Below are 18,474 nucleotides of genomic sequence, written 5' to 3'. Positions count from 1 at the left end.
AAACATCTTAATTTTGTTTTGTTTTATTTTATTGAGTCATCAGTCAGATCTGTCCTATGAGCTTTTTCCAGATAAGAGCTCTGGATGACTCACCAGCCGAGCTGCTGCATATCACAGCGGCACGGAGGGAGACCTCAACTTCCCACCCACCAAAAACAATAAAGGTCTGTATCAAATGATGCTGAACAGCTGGACAAATGTAACACGATTGGAGAGCAGCTCTAATAGTTTAGAGTGCTGAGAGATAAACAGACAACAAACATAATTCCTCCCAAACAGGATAGAAAAATAACATCTGTCACACCCATTCATCTGCTCCCTTATCCCAATAAAACTGGGGCTTCACTGAAGCAACTGTACTGATCGAGGTAAACAAGGTCACTTAAAACTCACACGGTGGCCAACTGTTACTTAACAAACACGTAACGTTGGAGTAAAAAAGAAATCAAACAAACCAAAGCACAGACATGGGTTTCACTATCATCTGAAAAGGCATTGATTGCACATCTGTGGAAGCTTTCATCCTGTAGTAAACAATTCAGCTTTGTGACATAAAGGCATCTTAGAGTCTCGATCACACTGAACCAAATGGACGATACACTCGTGACCACTCTGGGTCGGTGGACTCAAAAAGAAAAACAAAAACAAAAAAAAGAAAACATACAAAATTCAAAAAGTTGAAATTAAATTCACCTTAAATTAAATGTGAACGTGTCGTGACAATACTGCATACAAACAGATACACGGCAGGTGTGTGATCTAAAAACCTTGCATTTAAGAGAACTTTGAGATTTTGGAGAACTGTGTAAGCTTGCTTACTCTGCAGAGAGAAGACTGACAACAAGTGACAGTCGTTAGTGTTATGGTGGGGTTATACGTCCTATACCTTGGTTGACACCTGGCACGGAGTAGCCAGGGTACAGACACGAGGGCCTTACAGGTCCCGACAGGTAAAACAGTATGAATTCTCTTTCATTGACATTGTTGTTTAAAAAACAAACAAAAACAAACAAACAAACAGCTGCGTTTCAGACGTAGAGTGTCTTGGCTTTTGCCCGCTTCTTCCCATTTCCAGCCTACATGCTGAGCTAACATAAACAGAGTGGTTTCAATGCTCCCAGTGGGCCGAGAGTAATCTGAATAAACGTTATTTTTACCCACATTTCCTTCAGCTCAGTAGAGTCGCTTTAGCAGAGTGGATAAGAAATCCTGACAGGCCAAACAGCGGAACTAAAAGTCCTGACTTAAGGTCCACCGTCTGTTGTTCGTATTACAAAGATGATCTCAGAGAAACTGAATGCATCCTCGCTATCTGCACCAGCAGTCTAGGCACTTCCTTAGACCAGACGTTGAGCTCAGAGCCTTTTTTTGCAACAACAGAAAATTTAACTCAATTTAGCAGCTACTTCTGCGAATTAACAAACAAAATGTGAAAAAATGACACAAATAATATATCTAAAAAAAGCATAAGACTCCTAAGGATACACAAGAGCCCCACTCTCTTTACTACTCTTCCTTCTCTGTGTTACAGTCCAAGGATTTTATGTGTCTGTGCAACAGGGAGTGGCAGTTTGTTCCCGTTGTAAAAAAGAAAGAAAGAAATGACCTTAACCGTTACCTTCTAATCTTCACATTGTAACCTAGTGACCTCTGTGTAAAACCAAAGTCTTACAGTAAAGTGCACTTCATCTATCTGTTCCTTAATGCTTACATAATAATGCTTTAAAATAAGCACAATAACATGATTCACAGGTTTGATTCTCCCTCGAAAAGAAGACGGAGCACGGCACGGAGCCTGTTGATTCTACCAAAGTGCAGGAAAACTGTGCGCCTGAACACTTCTTAAAGAAACTCCGGCACAGACGAATCATGACTGCAAACCTGTGCGACAGCTTAAACAACACGTTACACCCGGCATCCGCGTACCCATTCAGTAAGCGGTGCTACAAGTCTAGGCGCTTGCAGTTTCCTATGTGCAAATTTCCAGCAGTCATGCTCTTGTCTTTCAAGCCTGTATTACTGTGTCGCTGAGAAAGACGCAGCTCCTCGGTGGAGGAAGATTCCTTATTGTTGCTTATGTGCCCTTGAGCTCTTAGCCGACCTCGGAGACGTCCTGGTTCACACAGGTCTCCTAGCAGTCTCCGGTTTTCTCTGCACGTCTGCAGTCTCTCTTCTCTGAGGGCTACCTGATCCGCCCATCGCTTTTCACTGGGCCCATATCAGATTTAGGGTCTGGGGACAAGGAGCTCCAGGCAGTCTTGGAACAAGACCCCAAAGCTGGGCATGAGGAAGTCTGTGTTGCACACAAGTCGCCGATAACCCAGAAGGACTCAACAGAAGTGTCCACCCATGCATCAAGGGCCTGGCCCACCAACTGGGCATTACGCTGGGCCACCTGCATGGCAGGTTCTTGGGGAGGCAGTTTAAGCACTGAGCTCAGCTGCTGGAAGCTCTGCTCCAGGTACAAGTTCCCTGGAGGTCCTGCATGAAGCCAGCTGTCCTCTTCTAGAACAGAAGGAGAAAGAAAATCAGAAGAAGACATGAGTTTCTGAAAAATCCACCAAAGTTTGCAGATTTTAATGATCAAGCACCACGCACTAATGTACGCCCGGGAACATTCTGCATGTTTTTATTCCCAATAAATCCAATGCAAAGATTAAGACTAACAATGAACATCAACTGTGCAGTCTGACATAGCCGATGCCATGTTTGCCCAGGTAGACATGGTCATTGATTACAGCACACACCAGCATTGTAGTTTATTTACTGTAGCTGATGAAGCTTGTAGGCAACACCAAACTTCTGTGTGTGTGTGAGAGAGAGAGTAGTTTTGGGCACTTTAAGGGGTGCATCTACTTCTTAAAACCTTTATATTGCCTTTTTTTTTTTTTTCAAATAAAGCATGCTGGAAACAGAAATCAAAGGTGAAAAATCACACTTTAAGTTGATGTAATAATATTGGTTTAAAATAGTGGAAAGTAGAGAATCAGATAATTTAATAGCCAACATTAGTTTCTTGCCGATATATCAGTATGGACTGGTATGATAAATGAGCATTAAAAAATAAATTAAATAAATAAAGGGGCAGGAAAACACCCAATAAATAGCGTTATGAGTGCTGACATCGTTTACCTAAAAACACATATTTAAATATTAGGAAATTGGTTTTAATAATGTGAAAACAAAACAAAAAGATAATGTCCTGAAAAATACTTTCAGCACAGCATGCTTTTTTGGTGACTGGCTTTATTCACCAATAACAATCAGTATTAGAAAAGCTTCTGTCATTAAACCTGCATGCTCCCTTTTCCATAGAGTACTGATTGGCACAGCTATTTAAAAGTGGAACTGTAAAATCTTCAGCTGCATCATCTTCCAATTGGGCCTCAGGGATTCTTAAGATGTTTGCGGACTGTTACTGTTAACAATTTGCATTCACAAAAATTGACCTGAAAGGGTCAGACAAACTATAAAGAAGCAAAAATAAATGCATTCACCTGATACCCATCCACTTACATTTACCAATTACAGCAGAGTGAACAACAGTATGGCTTTAACCTCTGTGTGAACCAAATGTGTGAAAGCCTGAAATGGTGTGTCACAAAATGTTGGAATGACATGACTGAAAACATTTGAAGTTCAAGACTTTTAAAGGGCACGGAGACGCCCTGTGATTGCGACAGACAGGACTGAACAAGTATTTAGGGAAAATGTAGTGCTTGACTGATTTGGTGTTTCATCATGTGATTCTGTCACAGAAAGCGAAATAAAGAACAACATCAGCCTTATCTTTTCAAATTAAAAATGAAAATAAAGAGCTATAAATACATGTCTCACCTTTGCGTAGTGGCTCCTTGTTATTAAAAGTTAATGGCATGACAAGAAAGTGAACTTCTGCCACACGCTCCCATTGTTTTAACACCCGTACCGTCCAGGTGCCCGGCCGCAGGGGGTGCTGCAGTGGCGGTTTGTAGTGTGTGTACTCTGCGTCCAAATCCACTGTAATGTCATAAGATGCCGCCACCACCAAAGCCGGGTCGACCCACACAATAGTGGCGGTGAGATTCGGACCACGTGCCCACTTCTGGACTGCCAGAGGTTCATCCAAAGGGCCGATCACCCCACCGAAGTTACGGAAGATCCTCTCTTTGGGATCCCACTCTGTGCCGATCTTAGGATAACAAAAAAAGTTATTTTTTAAAAAATATTTTAAAAAATTTATGTGACATATGTTACGTCCCTCTGCAGCCCCTAATCATCTCAATGTTTTCAGCTGGTGCTAATTGGCCACACTTAGTCAGGTGTGGATAAAAGCATACCTTAGGCAAGCTTCCTGGAGGAGCTCACTTGCCTTTGCCTTGGTAGCACCAGCCATTTTAGCCAACCTGCTATGCATTTTAGGATTTAAAACCTCTTCTCACTAACACTCTGGTATTCGTCTCCTTTTTTATGTTGCGGCTTTGAGCTGGGTTGTAACATAAGTGGGGGCTCGTCTGGGATCTTTGGACATTTTTGTGGAGACTGAATATCAGTTTTTTGTATTGCTTTTAAGTGGGTGAGTGAAGGTGTTCACTGTGATTGAGCTACGTCCCTTTAGTAAGTGTGTTTCAGCTGGGTGGCTGTGCTGCCCTTCCATCGAAGCACTTGTTTGTTGTTTTGCTCTGTTGTTTTAGTTTATTGTGTTTGGTGGTTATCCTGGGTGTGGGTACGCTTCAGAGTTTGGTAGGAGACTATATCTCTGGTCTGCTGCCTGCTCTCGAGTTCGCGTTTAAAGTTGCCTTGAGTCCGGTACACCACTGAAGACTAGACAGGTAAAGTTTTATTGTTTTTAGCATTTTAGGTTGGGAGTTGCGCATAGTAAATCAGTGGCAGCAAACTTGGCAGGAGGTTTGAGACCATTCAATAATTATGGTCTTGTGCCTGAGGCAGGTAGGCCGTTTTTAAGTTGGCATAATGTATGCTGTGTGTGCATATGTCAGTGTTGATGGATGCTAATGAGATCCTTGTGAGGTGAGTGTTTTGTGCTGTGACCTTTAGTGTTGTGGGGAATATGGCTACTTTTGTTGGCTCACTTGTGAGTGTTGTTGGCCAGGTGACGGCAATAACACTGAGGGGTGCTGAGCAACCCTTGATGTGATTGTTGTGTGGCCATAGCTCTCCGTTTTGTGGGTGGTCACTAGTATGCTTGCTTTACTGAACCTTGTGGATTAAAGCCTTATGTTACGACCCGGCTCAAAGCCGCAACATAAAAAAGGAGATGAATACCAGAGTGTTAGTGAGAAGAGGTTTTAAATCCTAAAATGCATAGCAGGTTGGCTAAAATGGCTGGTGCCGCAAAGGCAAGTGAGCGCCCCCAGGAAGCTTGCCTAAGGTATGCTTTTATCCACACCTGACTAGGTGTGGCCAATTAGCACCAGCTGAAAACATTGAGATGATTAGGGGCTGCAGAGGGACGTAACACATAATACAACAACACTACAAAAGAGACCCACTCCCTTCTGTTTGAAGAAGGTGATTGAATATTCATTTCTTCCAGTATTAACATACTTTTTGTTAAACTAATTAAACTTCAGTTTAGCCTTTGTCAGCTCACACCTGATACAGCCACCCTAATTTTTAGATATCAGCTAGAAAATCTTCCTCATGTTGCAGTTGTCTTGATCTTGAAAGTTTGTACAAAAAAAACCTAAAGAGTGCTTACTTCCAGATTCTTGAGCCTTTCAAATTCTTTAAGGTTCTTCTCAAGGACGAGTGTAGCCTGAGGCACTGCCCACATCTCCAAAGTCTCCCTGGCCTTTGACCCCACTGCCTGGACTTCTTGGCGAACCAGGTACCCTTGGAAACGGTCATCATAAAAGTATACATGCACAGATAGAGGGAAGCCTACTGGTTCAAACCTGGGAGAAAAAAAATAGATAAATTAAACATGACAAAGAAAATAGCTTATGTGCTGTGTTAGTGACAATAACAAAGCGAAGCAGAACAGACTCTCCACCTGCAGGCCTCCACGTTGCTCTGAGCATTCACCAAACTCTTCAGGCCCAGGCGAAAGAATGACAAGTAGGCTGTGAAGGCCACGTCACTGAGAGAGCCCACGTCGTCCAGCTGTTCAAACAGGCTCTCCCAATATGCCTTGATAGCAACAGTTCCTGGAGCATACTGGCCATACAGGTGAGTGTCCAGGATGTCTATGGCCTCCTGGTTCACCGAGGACTCAAACTTGCGGGCAAAGAATGTTGGACGGGTCAGTTGCTGTGGATGAGGAAGAGAAAATGGCAAAAAACATATTTGACAAAGAATTATAATTTAGTTAAAGTCAGTTTGATTTAGCATTAAATAAAGCCCTTCTTCTGTAAAGTATCTGCAGCTCTGCCCTTGTGCTTTTTCAAAACCACCGGACTCTGTTGACAAAAACAGTGATTTCCCATCTTACAGAAACAGGGCTTATTAGTCTACTTTGTGTGCCTTTCCTTGCTTGCAGTCAAAACTAACCCCAAAGAACTCCAGGAGCCAGATAGTAATACAAACTAATTGATTGAGGGAACAATTTCCATTCATGTTTTTGTCATTAGAATCATTTCCTTGTTTGACATAGCTTTACCTGTTGGCAGAGAAAATCATCTAAACACACCATTACTCATATGCAATTCTTTTAGGTGGCTAAAATGTGGTTTTCTACTGAAGATAATATACTGACTGAATCAGAACCTCACAGATGCAGATCAGTTCAAAGACAAGACACTATCACTGAAGGAAAACATTTTATCAAGTGAAAAGATTCATCAGAAAGAAATACTTAAAATGTTTTTAAATATAACCTAGTACTAACAAAGTAGCCACTGAGTGTATATGGCTTCTGTCTATATCACCCAGCCCTGTTTTTTTGTTTTAAAGTGGCATCCTCTGTTGAACTCACCTGGATTCGAACGAGGTCTTGTGGTTTAAAATCGTTGGGAGAGCAGCCACACCAGTCAACAATGTGCTTGTACTGACATTTACAGCCCAGCTTACGGTTCCAGTTGGTGACGCGCAGGTTATTGTCCACCAGGGTGTCACACATGAGACTGTTCCCGAGCACTGTGTGGAAGAAAGACTGGAAAGAAAGGGTAGGAGTAGGTACGTTATTTCTTCACTGTGTGAGAAAACAGAGAGTGGCCAAGTGTTGTGTCCAAATTAAGCTTGTGTAAACCATCAAATATACGTACAAACTGTTTCTAACCACAGTCTAAATTACAAAAAGGTCACAGCTCTATAGCGGTGAACAGACAACTCTTCTGAGACCAAACTACACAAATAAAATATAGCGAAGCCTCCTCTCATCTTGCACTTCTGCTGCACGCTGTGCCAGAAAGCTTAAAGTATTACATTATCTCTGCTGCTAGGCTCTTCTGACTTGGCAGGGGACGACGAGCCTGAGACAGGCTTGTATATGAAACTGTCTCAACAACGGGAGATAAACAGACTGCCTACAGCTCGCTTACCTCAGCAGGAAGCAGAGCGTAGGAATAGAACTGCTTCAGCCCCGACACAAGCTCGTCCTGGGAGTTGATGACGTACTCCACAAAACGGCGGGTGAGTGCAAACCAATCGGAGCCGCCTGAGACCTCCAGGCCTTCGGGGATGTTGCGCTCGCCTAGACGCCACATGTGGTTGTCACACTCGTGGAAGAGACGGTCAAGGCCCTGCTTCTTAATAAACCTGGAACACAGGACACAGCTGAAAATGATGGGTGGAAGAGACACGGGTGAAGGTATTTGCACCATTTATCGCAGTAAATGATAAACAACTGTAACACTGCATTAAATAATGGATCTGACAGAGCTCTTTGCTCCCCAGCTCACCTGTATCTGCAGCAATATTTAAATACACTTCTATTTGCTCAGAATTTATAGAGCAACTTTTTGTGATTTCATTCATTAACATTGTTCAGTTACAGTTTTTCTGTAGTATTAACAGGTGTGTCAAATGTAATTTATTATAAGTCAAAATGCCATCCCCCTGCCTTTATGTAGCAAACTCACCGGGCATTCTCTCTCCCATGGGACTTGAGAAAGTTCTTATCTCTGTGCAGCGACAGGAAAGCCACCAGTTCATCATTGGTCCTGCAGGAGGGCATTATGGTGAGAATTGAAAGGAGGAAGGGTTTTGTTGAAGCAGGAGAGCAAAAAAAGGGCCATCTACAGGGTTCTTTGGACTGTGTTATGAGTATTGTGCTAGCTGAAATAAACTACTCTGGACACACTACAGAAAACATTGTCTTTCTGTGTGTATCCAAGCAAGCCTTTCCCCTTGAGATGGTTCAGGTGGACTAACAGCTGCTTTGTTAGGGGTTCAAAGCTGCCCCAGAAACAAGCCAGCCAAAACTGATTCATGCCCAAAATAATTCATTTGAAGCTGCCACTAGATTCTCTTATCTGCCAACTGTTAAGTTTCTTTGTAATGTTGCTGTAAAAAGCGCTGTAATTATAGGTGCAGTTTTGCGAAAGGGAAAGAGGCATTCAAAAATAATGAAAAATGGCTCAAGATACAAACTTTGAGGGAATACAACAAACACAAAGTAGGTTAAAGAGGTAGTGCACACTAAAATGCTTTATTTAGCTCTAAAATAAACTTCACTGTGACAAATAGAGTGAAAATAGCTCAAGACACCCTCTTCTGTTTGGGATTATGAAAGATAAGTGGTGTAACCAACTGTTAAGTTTCTTTTGACAGGAGCAGAAGCAACATCATGCTGCAATGTTTCACTATACACCCACACGTCTCAGCACTCCTTTTGATGGCAGGACACTGAACTGATAGCAAGAGGGCAAGAGAGTCAAAGACAGCTTTGGGCATAACTAGGGCTTCAGGTAAAAGCTTGAATTTATACAGTTTATGACCATCCTGATCTCCCATGACCCTCTGTGGCAGAGGTTCATTGACAATCTGTCTAATCCTCTTTTTTTTCACTTGGCCTGAGATTCACTGAGCAACTCCTGCCTCACATATCTATGTCCCCTCTTCAGTAACCCATCTAAACTCAAAGCATCTTTTTCTTTTTAAATCTTGCACTGCATGGATTTAGGCTCAAATGTGGGAGTGAATGTACACCTTAGGTAAAGTGCAACAAACATATTTAACATTTTCTAACAGCAAAGATTAGCTGTTGAGTTTATTTCTGTGTATATGTGTGACCAACCTAGTTGGAAAGTCTGTGGCACTGAGATTGATGAAAAAATCCCACTTCCAGTCCAGCATGGAGAGCAGATCCTGCATGCTGCGTAGGTAGGCTTTGAGAAGGCTGGCTCCTCCCCAGATGGTGACCATGCGCCATGGCGTGGCTCTCACATTTGGGTACTGCTGGGCTATCTGCAGGACCTCCCGATGCATGTAGCCAGACCGCTGTCAGAGTTTTAAAACCAAAAGTCAGTTAAAGAGTTAAATGAGGAGAGGCTGCTTCTGAAACAAAAGCATAATCTACTTTTAGCTTTGTTCTCACAGAGCTGCAGCTGCCACTGTGCCAAGACCATCACACAAAACTGGCTCGTGTTGAAAGAGAATTTGATCTGAGAAGAACAACAGCCACATGGTGCTCTGTGCTGAGGGTCATAATGACGATAGAGGAAGAATCAAAATTAGTTTCTGTTGCTGGCTGTTCCTCCTTTAGGCGACTGCAGGTGAGACAAAAATAAATGAACTGAGCTTAAAAGATAGTCTGGAACAAACCACAGTGCGGGGATTAAAGGAAGAAATAGAGGCTGCTGAGCTGCCAAGCTTTATGCAGCGGTATTAAAAATTGAGTGAGTGAACATGTGACCACTGCAAGTGTCTGAAATATGCAAGAAACCAACAATAGAATAGAATTCAGAAGTGCTTTAGCCATGATATAGATATATTACAATATATATTAGCAATAATATAGATATGTAAGTATATTACAGAAATGGGTCTATTACGGTATGTAATATGTACACAGTATGAAGTATGTTATGAATATGCTATAACTATAAGTATGTAGAGGCTGTACAACTGAAGGTTCAACAATTCTTTTTATTATTTCTACTTGGAACTTAAATTGATTAATTATAACCTAATTAACAAGGGGCTTGTTCACAAATAAGGAGAGCTAATAAACGTTGTGAAGCAATAAATGGGCAGTTTAGGGAGACACAGACACTTCGAAAGTGACTGTTTGGGGACACAAAGTCCAATTGTGTTTAGCAAAGCATGAACAAAGGGTATCGATTCTGTCTTGTATATTTAAAAGAGGACAAAAAGATTGTATAGTATGAAATGGGTATCCTGTTTTTTTGCAGAAATTAGAAAATAGGAGAACGAATGGTAAAAGAGTAGTCTGAACTCAGTGCTCGCCTTTAAACAGGAGAAGAAGAGGACAGGATAAGAGGGAGCAGAGCAGTTGGCAGACATTTTCTAGGACAAACCTGACCTGTTTTACAGCCTCATCTCTCAAACAGGCTTTTGCCTCTGAGATGGATGAGGTTAGGCAAGCAAAGTATCTCAGACTGTGTCTGTGGTGTGATTGTACTACTGACGTCTTATCCATCATTGCCTCCGGTGAGCTGCTCTGCCGTCCCTTGGCAGCAGAACAGAGCAACTCCCTACGTCTCCACAACCTTTCCGGCAACACAGGTGCACTGAGAACAGGCACCTGTTTCTCTGCTGTCTCTGCTCAACACACCTGAGGTCCCTGCCTCAGTACTAGCCGTGCATTTGTCTTTTGCCTTCCGGCTGCACATGACAGCAGACCTTTCCTCCACTAAATCCAGCCCCTAAGAATAACCACACTTTGCTCTATCCAGGCTAATCCCCTTTACTACACTGTGAGACCCGTGGGATAAATTTAACCTTCATAATGCAAGAAGATCTAACTGGGAAAAGCATCTGTGAGTGCACCAAACACATACTGTTTAATATAATATTTAAGTACCAAAAATAATACTGTCTAAAGAGACAGCATGGCAGTTGAAGCTCTGTAATTACCTTATCCACATGGATGTAGTAATAGTGGTCACGGTGATAAATGGCTTTGATGAGACGTTTGAGCTGCCGTACAGCACGGCCGTGGACCATCAGAACGAAAGCCACCCTGATGGGGTTCTCCACTTCAGATAGGCTGTCTTCCAGCTCACCAACAGCCTGAACTGGGTGTGACACACCTGTCCCAACAGCACAGACAAACATAACTGACTCAGTAGGCTTGGGGGCACCTCTAAGCTAGCTGTTTAACAGGCACTATTAATGGATTGAAAGAGATTTAATTTTACCATGTTACATCTCTGAAGTATTCAAAATCTAAAAGGGTTTTCTTTTACTTTCTTTTTTGACAAAGCGTCCAACTCAGCAACACTGCAAGCTGCATTTACAGTAATGGCACAACTGAGCCAGAGGCGTGGGTTGACTCTTTTGGCCCAGTGCAACCCCTGCATTATACTGCAGTTGCAAACAAGTTCCCTAAATGTGGCTATATAATCAGAGATATAATGTATAACCCTAAAACTAAGCATAGCAATGGGCAAAAGATGGAAAAATTCTTCTGAGTTAAGGACATGAAACAGCTATTTGTTGCTGTTTATCATAGTGGGTCAAATCTTTTTGTTTTTAGTATTTGAATTTAGTAAATTTTTAATTATGTACCAAAGAACACTGTAACAGCTACAACACTGTTAGACTGAAAAATAACAAAATCTGTAAAACAAAATTATCCTATAACTGTCAAGGAAATTTGGCAACGAAGAATGTCTTGACTGAAAATGCACTGGTGAGTTAAAAATGACAGTAAATGTCAAAAAGTGTCATTTTGTTCATTTTTTACATTCATCTCCTTTCACGTTGAAGTTTGTAGACTACAAGCGATTATAAACACACATGCAAACTTTAGCGGGTTCTCACCAAGCTGAGGGCAGAACTGAGGGAGTGACTCTGGCATGAGCTGCCCGGCCTGATGCTGGCACACGATGTTGGCAATCTCCTGTCTGCACTGCTGTGACGCGGCGCGGTGCAGAGCAGACAGCGCATCTTTTCCTATGATATCACATTTAGGCACAAAGTCACTGTTGGGGGCTTGGTGCGCCCCGTCCACGCTGCCTGGCTCTCCTGGTATGGCAGCAGCAGGTAACTTGCCTGCCCCGTCTGGGCCGCTGCGGATCTCGCTAAGGTTACGGCTGCTGGAGAGATCGTGGGGGACTACACCATCTACTCCAACCCCTGTCATTCCCCGTTCCTGGGGGGTCTTCAGCCTGATGTTGGGCTTCCCTCCACGGCGGCTGCTCCCTCTCTTCAGTGCACTGGCACCATTGCTTCCCTTGTTTCTCCCCGACAATGAATTCTGTGCGTTGTCTTTCTTGGGGTCCTGGTTGTCGTGGTCAGGCAGCTTAGACTGTCTTAGTTTTCTCTGAGGAAAGAGAGAGAGCAGACACATGAGACATATTTTAAATCCTGCTCTGTTGCCAGTCATTCCATAAGAATATCTTGGACAACCACTACTGAGAGGAGGCGTTATTTCTTTGGAGTCATAATGAATCATAATGAATCCACAGAAATGACACATAAGGTAAACAAAGACCTCGACTAGGGCAGCAGTAGACAGAGCCCCAGAGGGAAGGATGTGTTTACTTGCTTTTGTTTTTTTTCATTCTGCCGATCTGGGTTATTTTTAGCTGAGCCTCTGCCTTTTTATGGAGCTAATCTGCAAAAAGTGGACAGTCACACATGATTCCAGTGATTCACTGTACTGACCTGAGTTTCCTCCCTCTGGCCAAAATCACAGGCAGGAAAAATGCACACACATGCAAGTAGGTCACATGTTTACAGCCCCTTCGTACACACATTAAGAAGTGACAATTTGGCAAATTTACTTGCACTTTAGTGCTAAAATTATCTCACAGAGCTCAGGGGGATTTTGTGACAAATTAACAACTATATTCTATCATTTTAGTTTATTATAAAAAAAAATCTGTAAAGCACTAACTTTGATAGTGTTTGACTGTAACCTCTTAAAAATTAAACCAAGGCTTGAGAGCTTCCTTAAAATGTCAAGATAAGACCTTCTTATAAATGCTTTCACATAATAAAATCAGTGAAGTGTCCCACTGCTGCAGTCTCTGGCCGTAAAATCTCTAAATGTTAAGTCCACCCAGTGTTTGTCATATAGTTATACTTTTGTGAAAATGTCAACATAAAAGGGAAAGATCAGCTTGGGGGCAGGTGCAGAGCTGCCCGTTTTCCCCAGCAGGAAAATTATGTAAACACTAATGAAAGCTAGAAAGGTCTCTTTCCTCAAGTGCAAAAAACAAAACAAAAGAATGCATCATAGAGAATAGTGTGTTATCATCTAAACTGATGTTGTATCAAAACGAAAGAGGACCCAGTTTAAGTTTTACATCTAAGGCTCGGTTTCAAAGCAAAAGCTTGGAGTGAATCAGTCTCACTGGAGTAGAAATCACACCTCAAAAAATAAAGGCAGGGGACTTTTTTGGAGGGAAACACACACACACACGCACACAGTTTAAGCCATTTTAAATCTTCTAGCCAAATAACATCATAGTTTTGGCACACTAAATTACTGGTTCATATAAAAAGTCCCTTCAAAATATTCATTTGCAGAAGAGAAAGAAGAAGAGCGAGTGGGCTGAGAGTGTTCTGCCTCTGTCAGAAGTTATGGTAAAACGTGGGCCCGCTCATTCGCCTCACACCGCTGGCACCCCGACAGCCCAGAGATTGTGGGAACAGAAGATGGACCGGGCCTGTGCGGTGGGACGAGGAGCCAGATAATACATGGCCAACACACCAGCTGCCAACCAATAAAGCAAAGTCAGCTACTGGCTGCCAACTGCAGTCTCAAATCCAATACAGTAAGAGGGATTGTGAAGTAAACTTACACAGCAGTCAGTGCAGTGCAAACCTACTGGAAGATGCTTATATGCATTTAAGGAACCTTGCCATCTTTCTGAGAAATTATGACACCATACATGTCAACTCATCAAGAAAGCTTTGCTTCCTTTAATCGGTGTAAGAGCGGGTGCTTTAGTAACGTCTTTGTGTCAATTTCACAACACTCAAAGGCCAAACTAAACACAACCTCAGCTTCTGTGCTGGGAGGAAATCTGTGGTCTGACCAGCTGCACGACACTAACTCAGAATAGGCCTTAGAGAGTGACTACCCATGTTGCCTTACTTAACAAAGATTTATCCTTTTTTTGCCATTTCTGACCTTTTCATAAACAAAATTGTATTTGATGCAAAACGCCACAGCTGCAAAATGTGGCATTAATACGGCATAAATATGTAAAAATGGCAACAAAAACTTTTTGTTCTGAAAATCAAATTCCTGTAAAATTCAATTTAAAAAAAAGAATAATAAAAACATTAGTGGGATGATAACAACAAGCATGTTTGCCAGCAAGCAAGCATTCATAAGAAAGCTCCTTAGTTTTCAGCTGTCAGCTGACATGTTTTTGTGCAGAAAGCCAAGCACGCAGCACGGGCTAACATTTCAATTTTCCTTATCACTTGTGTTCACAGCTTTTAATTAACGCCATCATGTCAAAAAAAATGTATTGATTCAAAGGCAAGCCAGGCAGCCTCTTTACTTTCCAATTAAAGTCGAGTGAAACCATATCAGCGTTGCCATCTGCTGAAGCGTGAAGCTGCAGCAGCAGCAGCGAGCACTCAGCTCTGCAGGAGAACCCGGGCGTGCAGAGGGTGATACGAGGATGACAAGCGTCATGTCTTCTTCTGTCCTCGCAATCCTTTCGCTCTTCTGCCTAAGGGATTTAATATAATGCATGTGACCGTGTTCACACATGCACTGCGAGACGCTGATTAGAGCAGATGCAAGATAAGGCTGAGCACGGGGAGACCGTTCAGAGGTGAAGTGATGATTAATGTGCACGCTCAAGTCAGAAATATGATTCTGCATCTGCGAGAGTGCAAACATGCAGAGACCAAATGCTGACATTTGCATAGATGTCTGCCAACATAGCTGCATATAGAGCTGACATTTGTGCTGAGTGGTAGTGCCACAACTTCAGGCCCCAAAGATTAAAAACAGTCAATAAATAAATCTGATTAACAGTGAAGCAAACAACCAGTGCAGCTCTTTTCCCATCCACCTGCACACCTTTTAACTTTAAGACCATTATGCTTTCACCTGAGACACTCAACAGCAACCCCGAGGTGCAGTTGAGCTTCTATAAAGTAGTGTGCACTTCTGCTCATTTAGAAACACAGAAGAGCTGCATTTAAACACAGAAACCACAGCCCTGCAGACATTTCTCTTATCTTTGCTGAGGCATGTTTAAGCATGAATACAACTGATGAAACAGCAAACAGAAACAGGTGATGAAAGCCGGAGCCTCTCTCAAAATCACTTCAGCAAGAAAAGTTGACTCACTTGCTGCATTTAAAGGAAATGATTTATTTATTTAGTCTAGCATCACCATCTAACCGATTAGCTCATGGTTTAAACTGAAGTGGTCAGCAGCAAATCATTTCCTTGGCAAACAGAGGCTACTGTCCACAGAGTAATGACCCATCTTTTCCCCTTTCTCTGAAGGAACAGCCAAACATCTTTCCCTCCCCTCCCGCTCGGCCACTGTTACATCTGTTGCCTGCCTTAAACCTTGCCAGGCACAGAACTTCAATCTATCCATATTGGAAAAAAATATTACACAACCCCATTGCTTGATACATCACAATGGTGAGTTGGCAGGGCTCCCACCTCAGTTTTCAGTGTGCATTCCTGTGGCTCCATCATCACTGGTGTGCCTCAAAAAATGAGTCCTGTACACGCATGGTTCCCCTATCTATGTTAACAGCTCAGGTTACCTGACTTAGAGGGAGAACTGGAACAGAAACTGCCTCAAGGTAGCGCTCTCCAGGTGTGCCAGGGAGACGCAGGGAGAAAATTCCCACACAAGACTTGGCTACTGTCGAAGAAACGGTTTCAGTGGTATGTAGGAGAGGCAGCTCTCTGCTGAACTTTTCTCTTGCATATATACTCCCCTGTATGTTTTGGTATGACTCAATGCTAATTGAAAGTCACAGAACAGCCACAAGCACATCACAATCCACAGGTTGATATAAATAAGTAGGAAACATAAAACAAAAGAGATCCAAGTCATCCTGGAACTACTACATGAAGGCGGTCCTGCTCACACTGATGAAGTGTTTGGGATCAATGAATCACCAGTCTGTTCTCATGCTCCCTCAAACTTACATTACTTCATAGCATACTATTCGTCTTAGATATTCCCCTCCGTCTGTTTTTCATCACATTTTAACAACGCCATGGTTTCCAAAAGAAATAAACATGAGCGGTGGTACCCAAGCTCACCGCTGTTCCTTAAACAAGTTAACTACCACTTAACTACTCCTTTGGTTTCATGGCTGTGACAGTCTAGCAACGAATACTTTCTCACCAGGTAGTGTGGTCAATGAGAGACTGAGGAACAGACAGACACGCAGGCAGGTAGGTAAGTAGGAGGGCTGGACAGGGCTGGTCCGTTGTGCTGAAATGTTTGGGAGCAGCGCTCTTCCCCAACTGCTAACAGCTAACATCAGCTATAACTCACAGGGGGCTAAGTGCTAACGGCTAGCTCTACAATTAAACCAAAGCGAATAGCTGTCACGCCAAATACACCCGGAGGATCGGTTCCTCACCTCTGCCTCGCCTTCTTCCAGACTTCTCAGACTCCATACCACAAGCCCTTGAATCAGGAGGATAGTTAATGCGGCGGCAATCGCTAGTTTATATCGTCGGAGCAGCTTCTGCACTCGAACGCTGGCCACCATTTTTCCGACTCCGGTTGACTGGGAGCGCGTGCAGGGCTCATTCTGAGCGGCGCGCCCACGCGGGGTCGCTCAACATCCCGGTTTGCTGGAAAAAGTTATAAAGACGATTAGAACTGCTTATAATAATAATTATTATTTATTTATTTGACTGTATTTTATAGCGTTCACTCACATTAGTTTTTATATTTCCAATGGCCTGAAATAAAAATAAATAAGTAAACGTTCTTTTTTTTAAATTCATTTTCTATTTTTTTTTATTTATTTCTTCAACATCAGAAACAAAATAAAAGAATAAATAAAAATAGGCATTATATTTTCCTTCAACTTCCAGGTACAGACATAACATGACACTGACAGGTGACATATTAAAGGAAAATCTAACATACACTACCCTTCATAGCATCTTCAGTTAGCATTGAGATTCAAGTTTCAGGAGGTCAGCCTTTACACTGGAGCCCAGTTTTCCCCAAAACATGTTCCCTCATTCGGTGCTTTGACTCAGAAATGAATCCACCATAGGTGTTCATTTGGGTTGAGTTACTGCAAAACCATAAGTCAGACATTTACATCCCCAACAGGTCCCAGAGCTCATATGACACCCCCCCCCCCTTTTTTTTTTTTTTTTTTTTTTTTTTTTTTTTAACTTTGTTACATAAGTGCGTTGTAAAATTTAATGAAATCTGGCAAATCTGATGAGGTGCACGGTGATATTTTCTTGAAAGTGTGATATAAACAACATTTTACTTTACTTTTATAAGTAAAAGTAAGCCAAGTCAGTCAGGATGGGGGCATTGTTCTCCTGAAAGAGAGACCGCTCCCTTAAGGATAGCAGTGTTTCATCATAGAACAAAGGTAATTACGCAGAAAAGCTGTGTATTGATTTGCAGTCACCCTTCCCTTCAAGGTGGCGAGGAGACCCGCAGCACAACAAAGCCATCAGATCACCTTCAGCGTCATGGATTTTACTTGAATTAGGCATTTTTTTTTAAACTTTCTGTACTGATTAGGCCTGCCTATCAACACCCATTCATATGCATTTACATAAATAGTAAAATTCAATACGTGGTATATCCCCCCCAAAAAAACAACAACAACAACAACAACAACAACAAACAAACAACAACAACAAAATGCCACAAAATATCAGTTAAGAAAACGAATTCAGAAAATTACTTCATTATAAAATGATACACTAAACTGTATGTTTACGGATTTGTTATTTATGTATTTATTACTGTGTAAAATACGCTGACTCCAATGAATACTTATTACTTAAAAAGCTTGCTGGAGTTTGGCTTTTCCAAGTTTTAGTTACTTCCCTCTCCCTGTAAGGATGGCCAGTATGCAAAACTAATTTCTCCTTGCTGTCTCGAGGGCAAAGTATAATATACTGATTCAATTCAGCAAGCTTGGGCCACAGCCAGATATGTGAAGTGCATATTAAGAGATCTGTTTTATCCTGTCTACAGGATGTCAGTGCCTCTCTCCACCTTTAAGATATAAAATAATGAAAGTATCTGGGGTGACATACTTTATGAAGTTTATCTAGTAAAAAGGAGAAAAAGGTCGGGGGCGCATGTTTTCATAGTTTCCATCTATGAATACTAATGCTACATTTTGGGTCTTTGTTTGTGTAGAAAGCCTCTAAGGATGGGACCCCCACGGTTGCCAGGGTAACGGGAC

At 42.2% G+C, this 18,474-nt stretch overlaps 1 protein-coding gene across 2 annotated transcripts; it reads right to left on the bottom strand.

Moving 5' to 3' along the window:
* Positions 1-17: 17 nt before the first annotated feature.
* On the bottom strand, positions 18-16,792 carry xylt2 (xylosyltransferase II). 2 transcript variants are annotated; one of them, XM_087839686.1, is made up of 11 exons: positions 16,660-16,792; positions 11,890-12,391; positions 10,981-11,156; positions 9,179-9,381; positions 8,022-8,102; positions 7,482-7,698; positions 6,917-7,093; positions 5,996-6,252; positions 5,702-5,897; positions 3,838-4,171; positions 18-2,505 (listed from the first exon to the last, which is right to left on the bottom strand). In XM_087839686.1, exons 1-11 carry the CDS (start codon positions 16,789-16,791, stop codon positions 2,183-2,185), a joined length of 2,598 nt encoding a protein of 865 aa, XP_087695812.1. In that variant the 5' UTR covers position 16,792; the 3' UTR covers positions 18-2,182. The 2 variants fall into 2 exon arrangements, with proteins under 2 accessions (XP_087695812.1, XP_087695813.1); XM_087839687.1 differs by having other exon boundaries at positions 18-2,502.
* Between the last annotated feature and the right edge of the window lie 1,682 nt (positions 16,793-18,474).

Source organism: Neolamprologus brichardi, chromosome 4 (assembly GCF_056152115.1).
Source record: "Neolamprologus brichardi isolate AB-2024 chromosome 4, ASM5615211v1, whole genome shotgun sequence".
Lineage (NCBI taxonomy): Eukaryota > Metazoa > Chordata > Actinopteri > Cichliformes > Cichlidae > Neolamprologus > Neolamprologus brichardi.
This window is presented reverse-complemented; position numbering and strand designations above follow the sequence as displayed.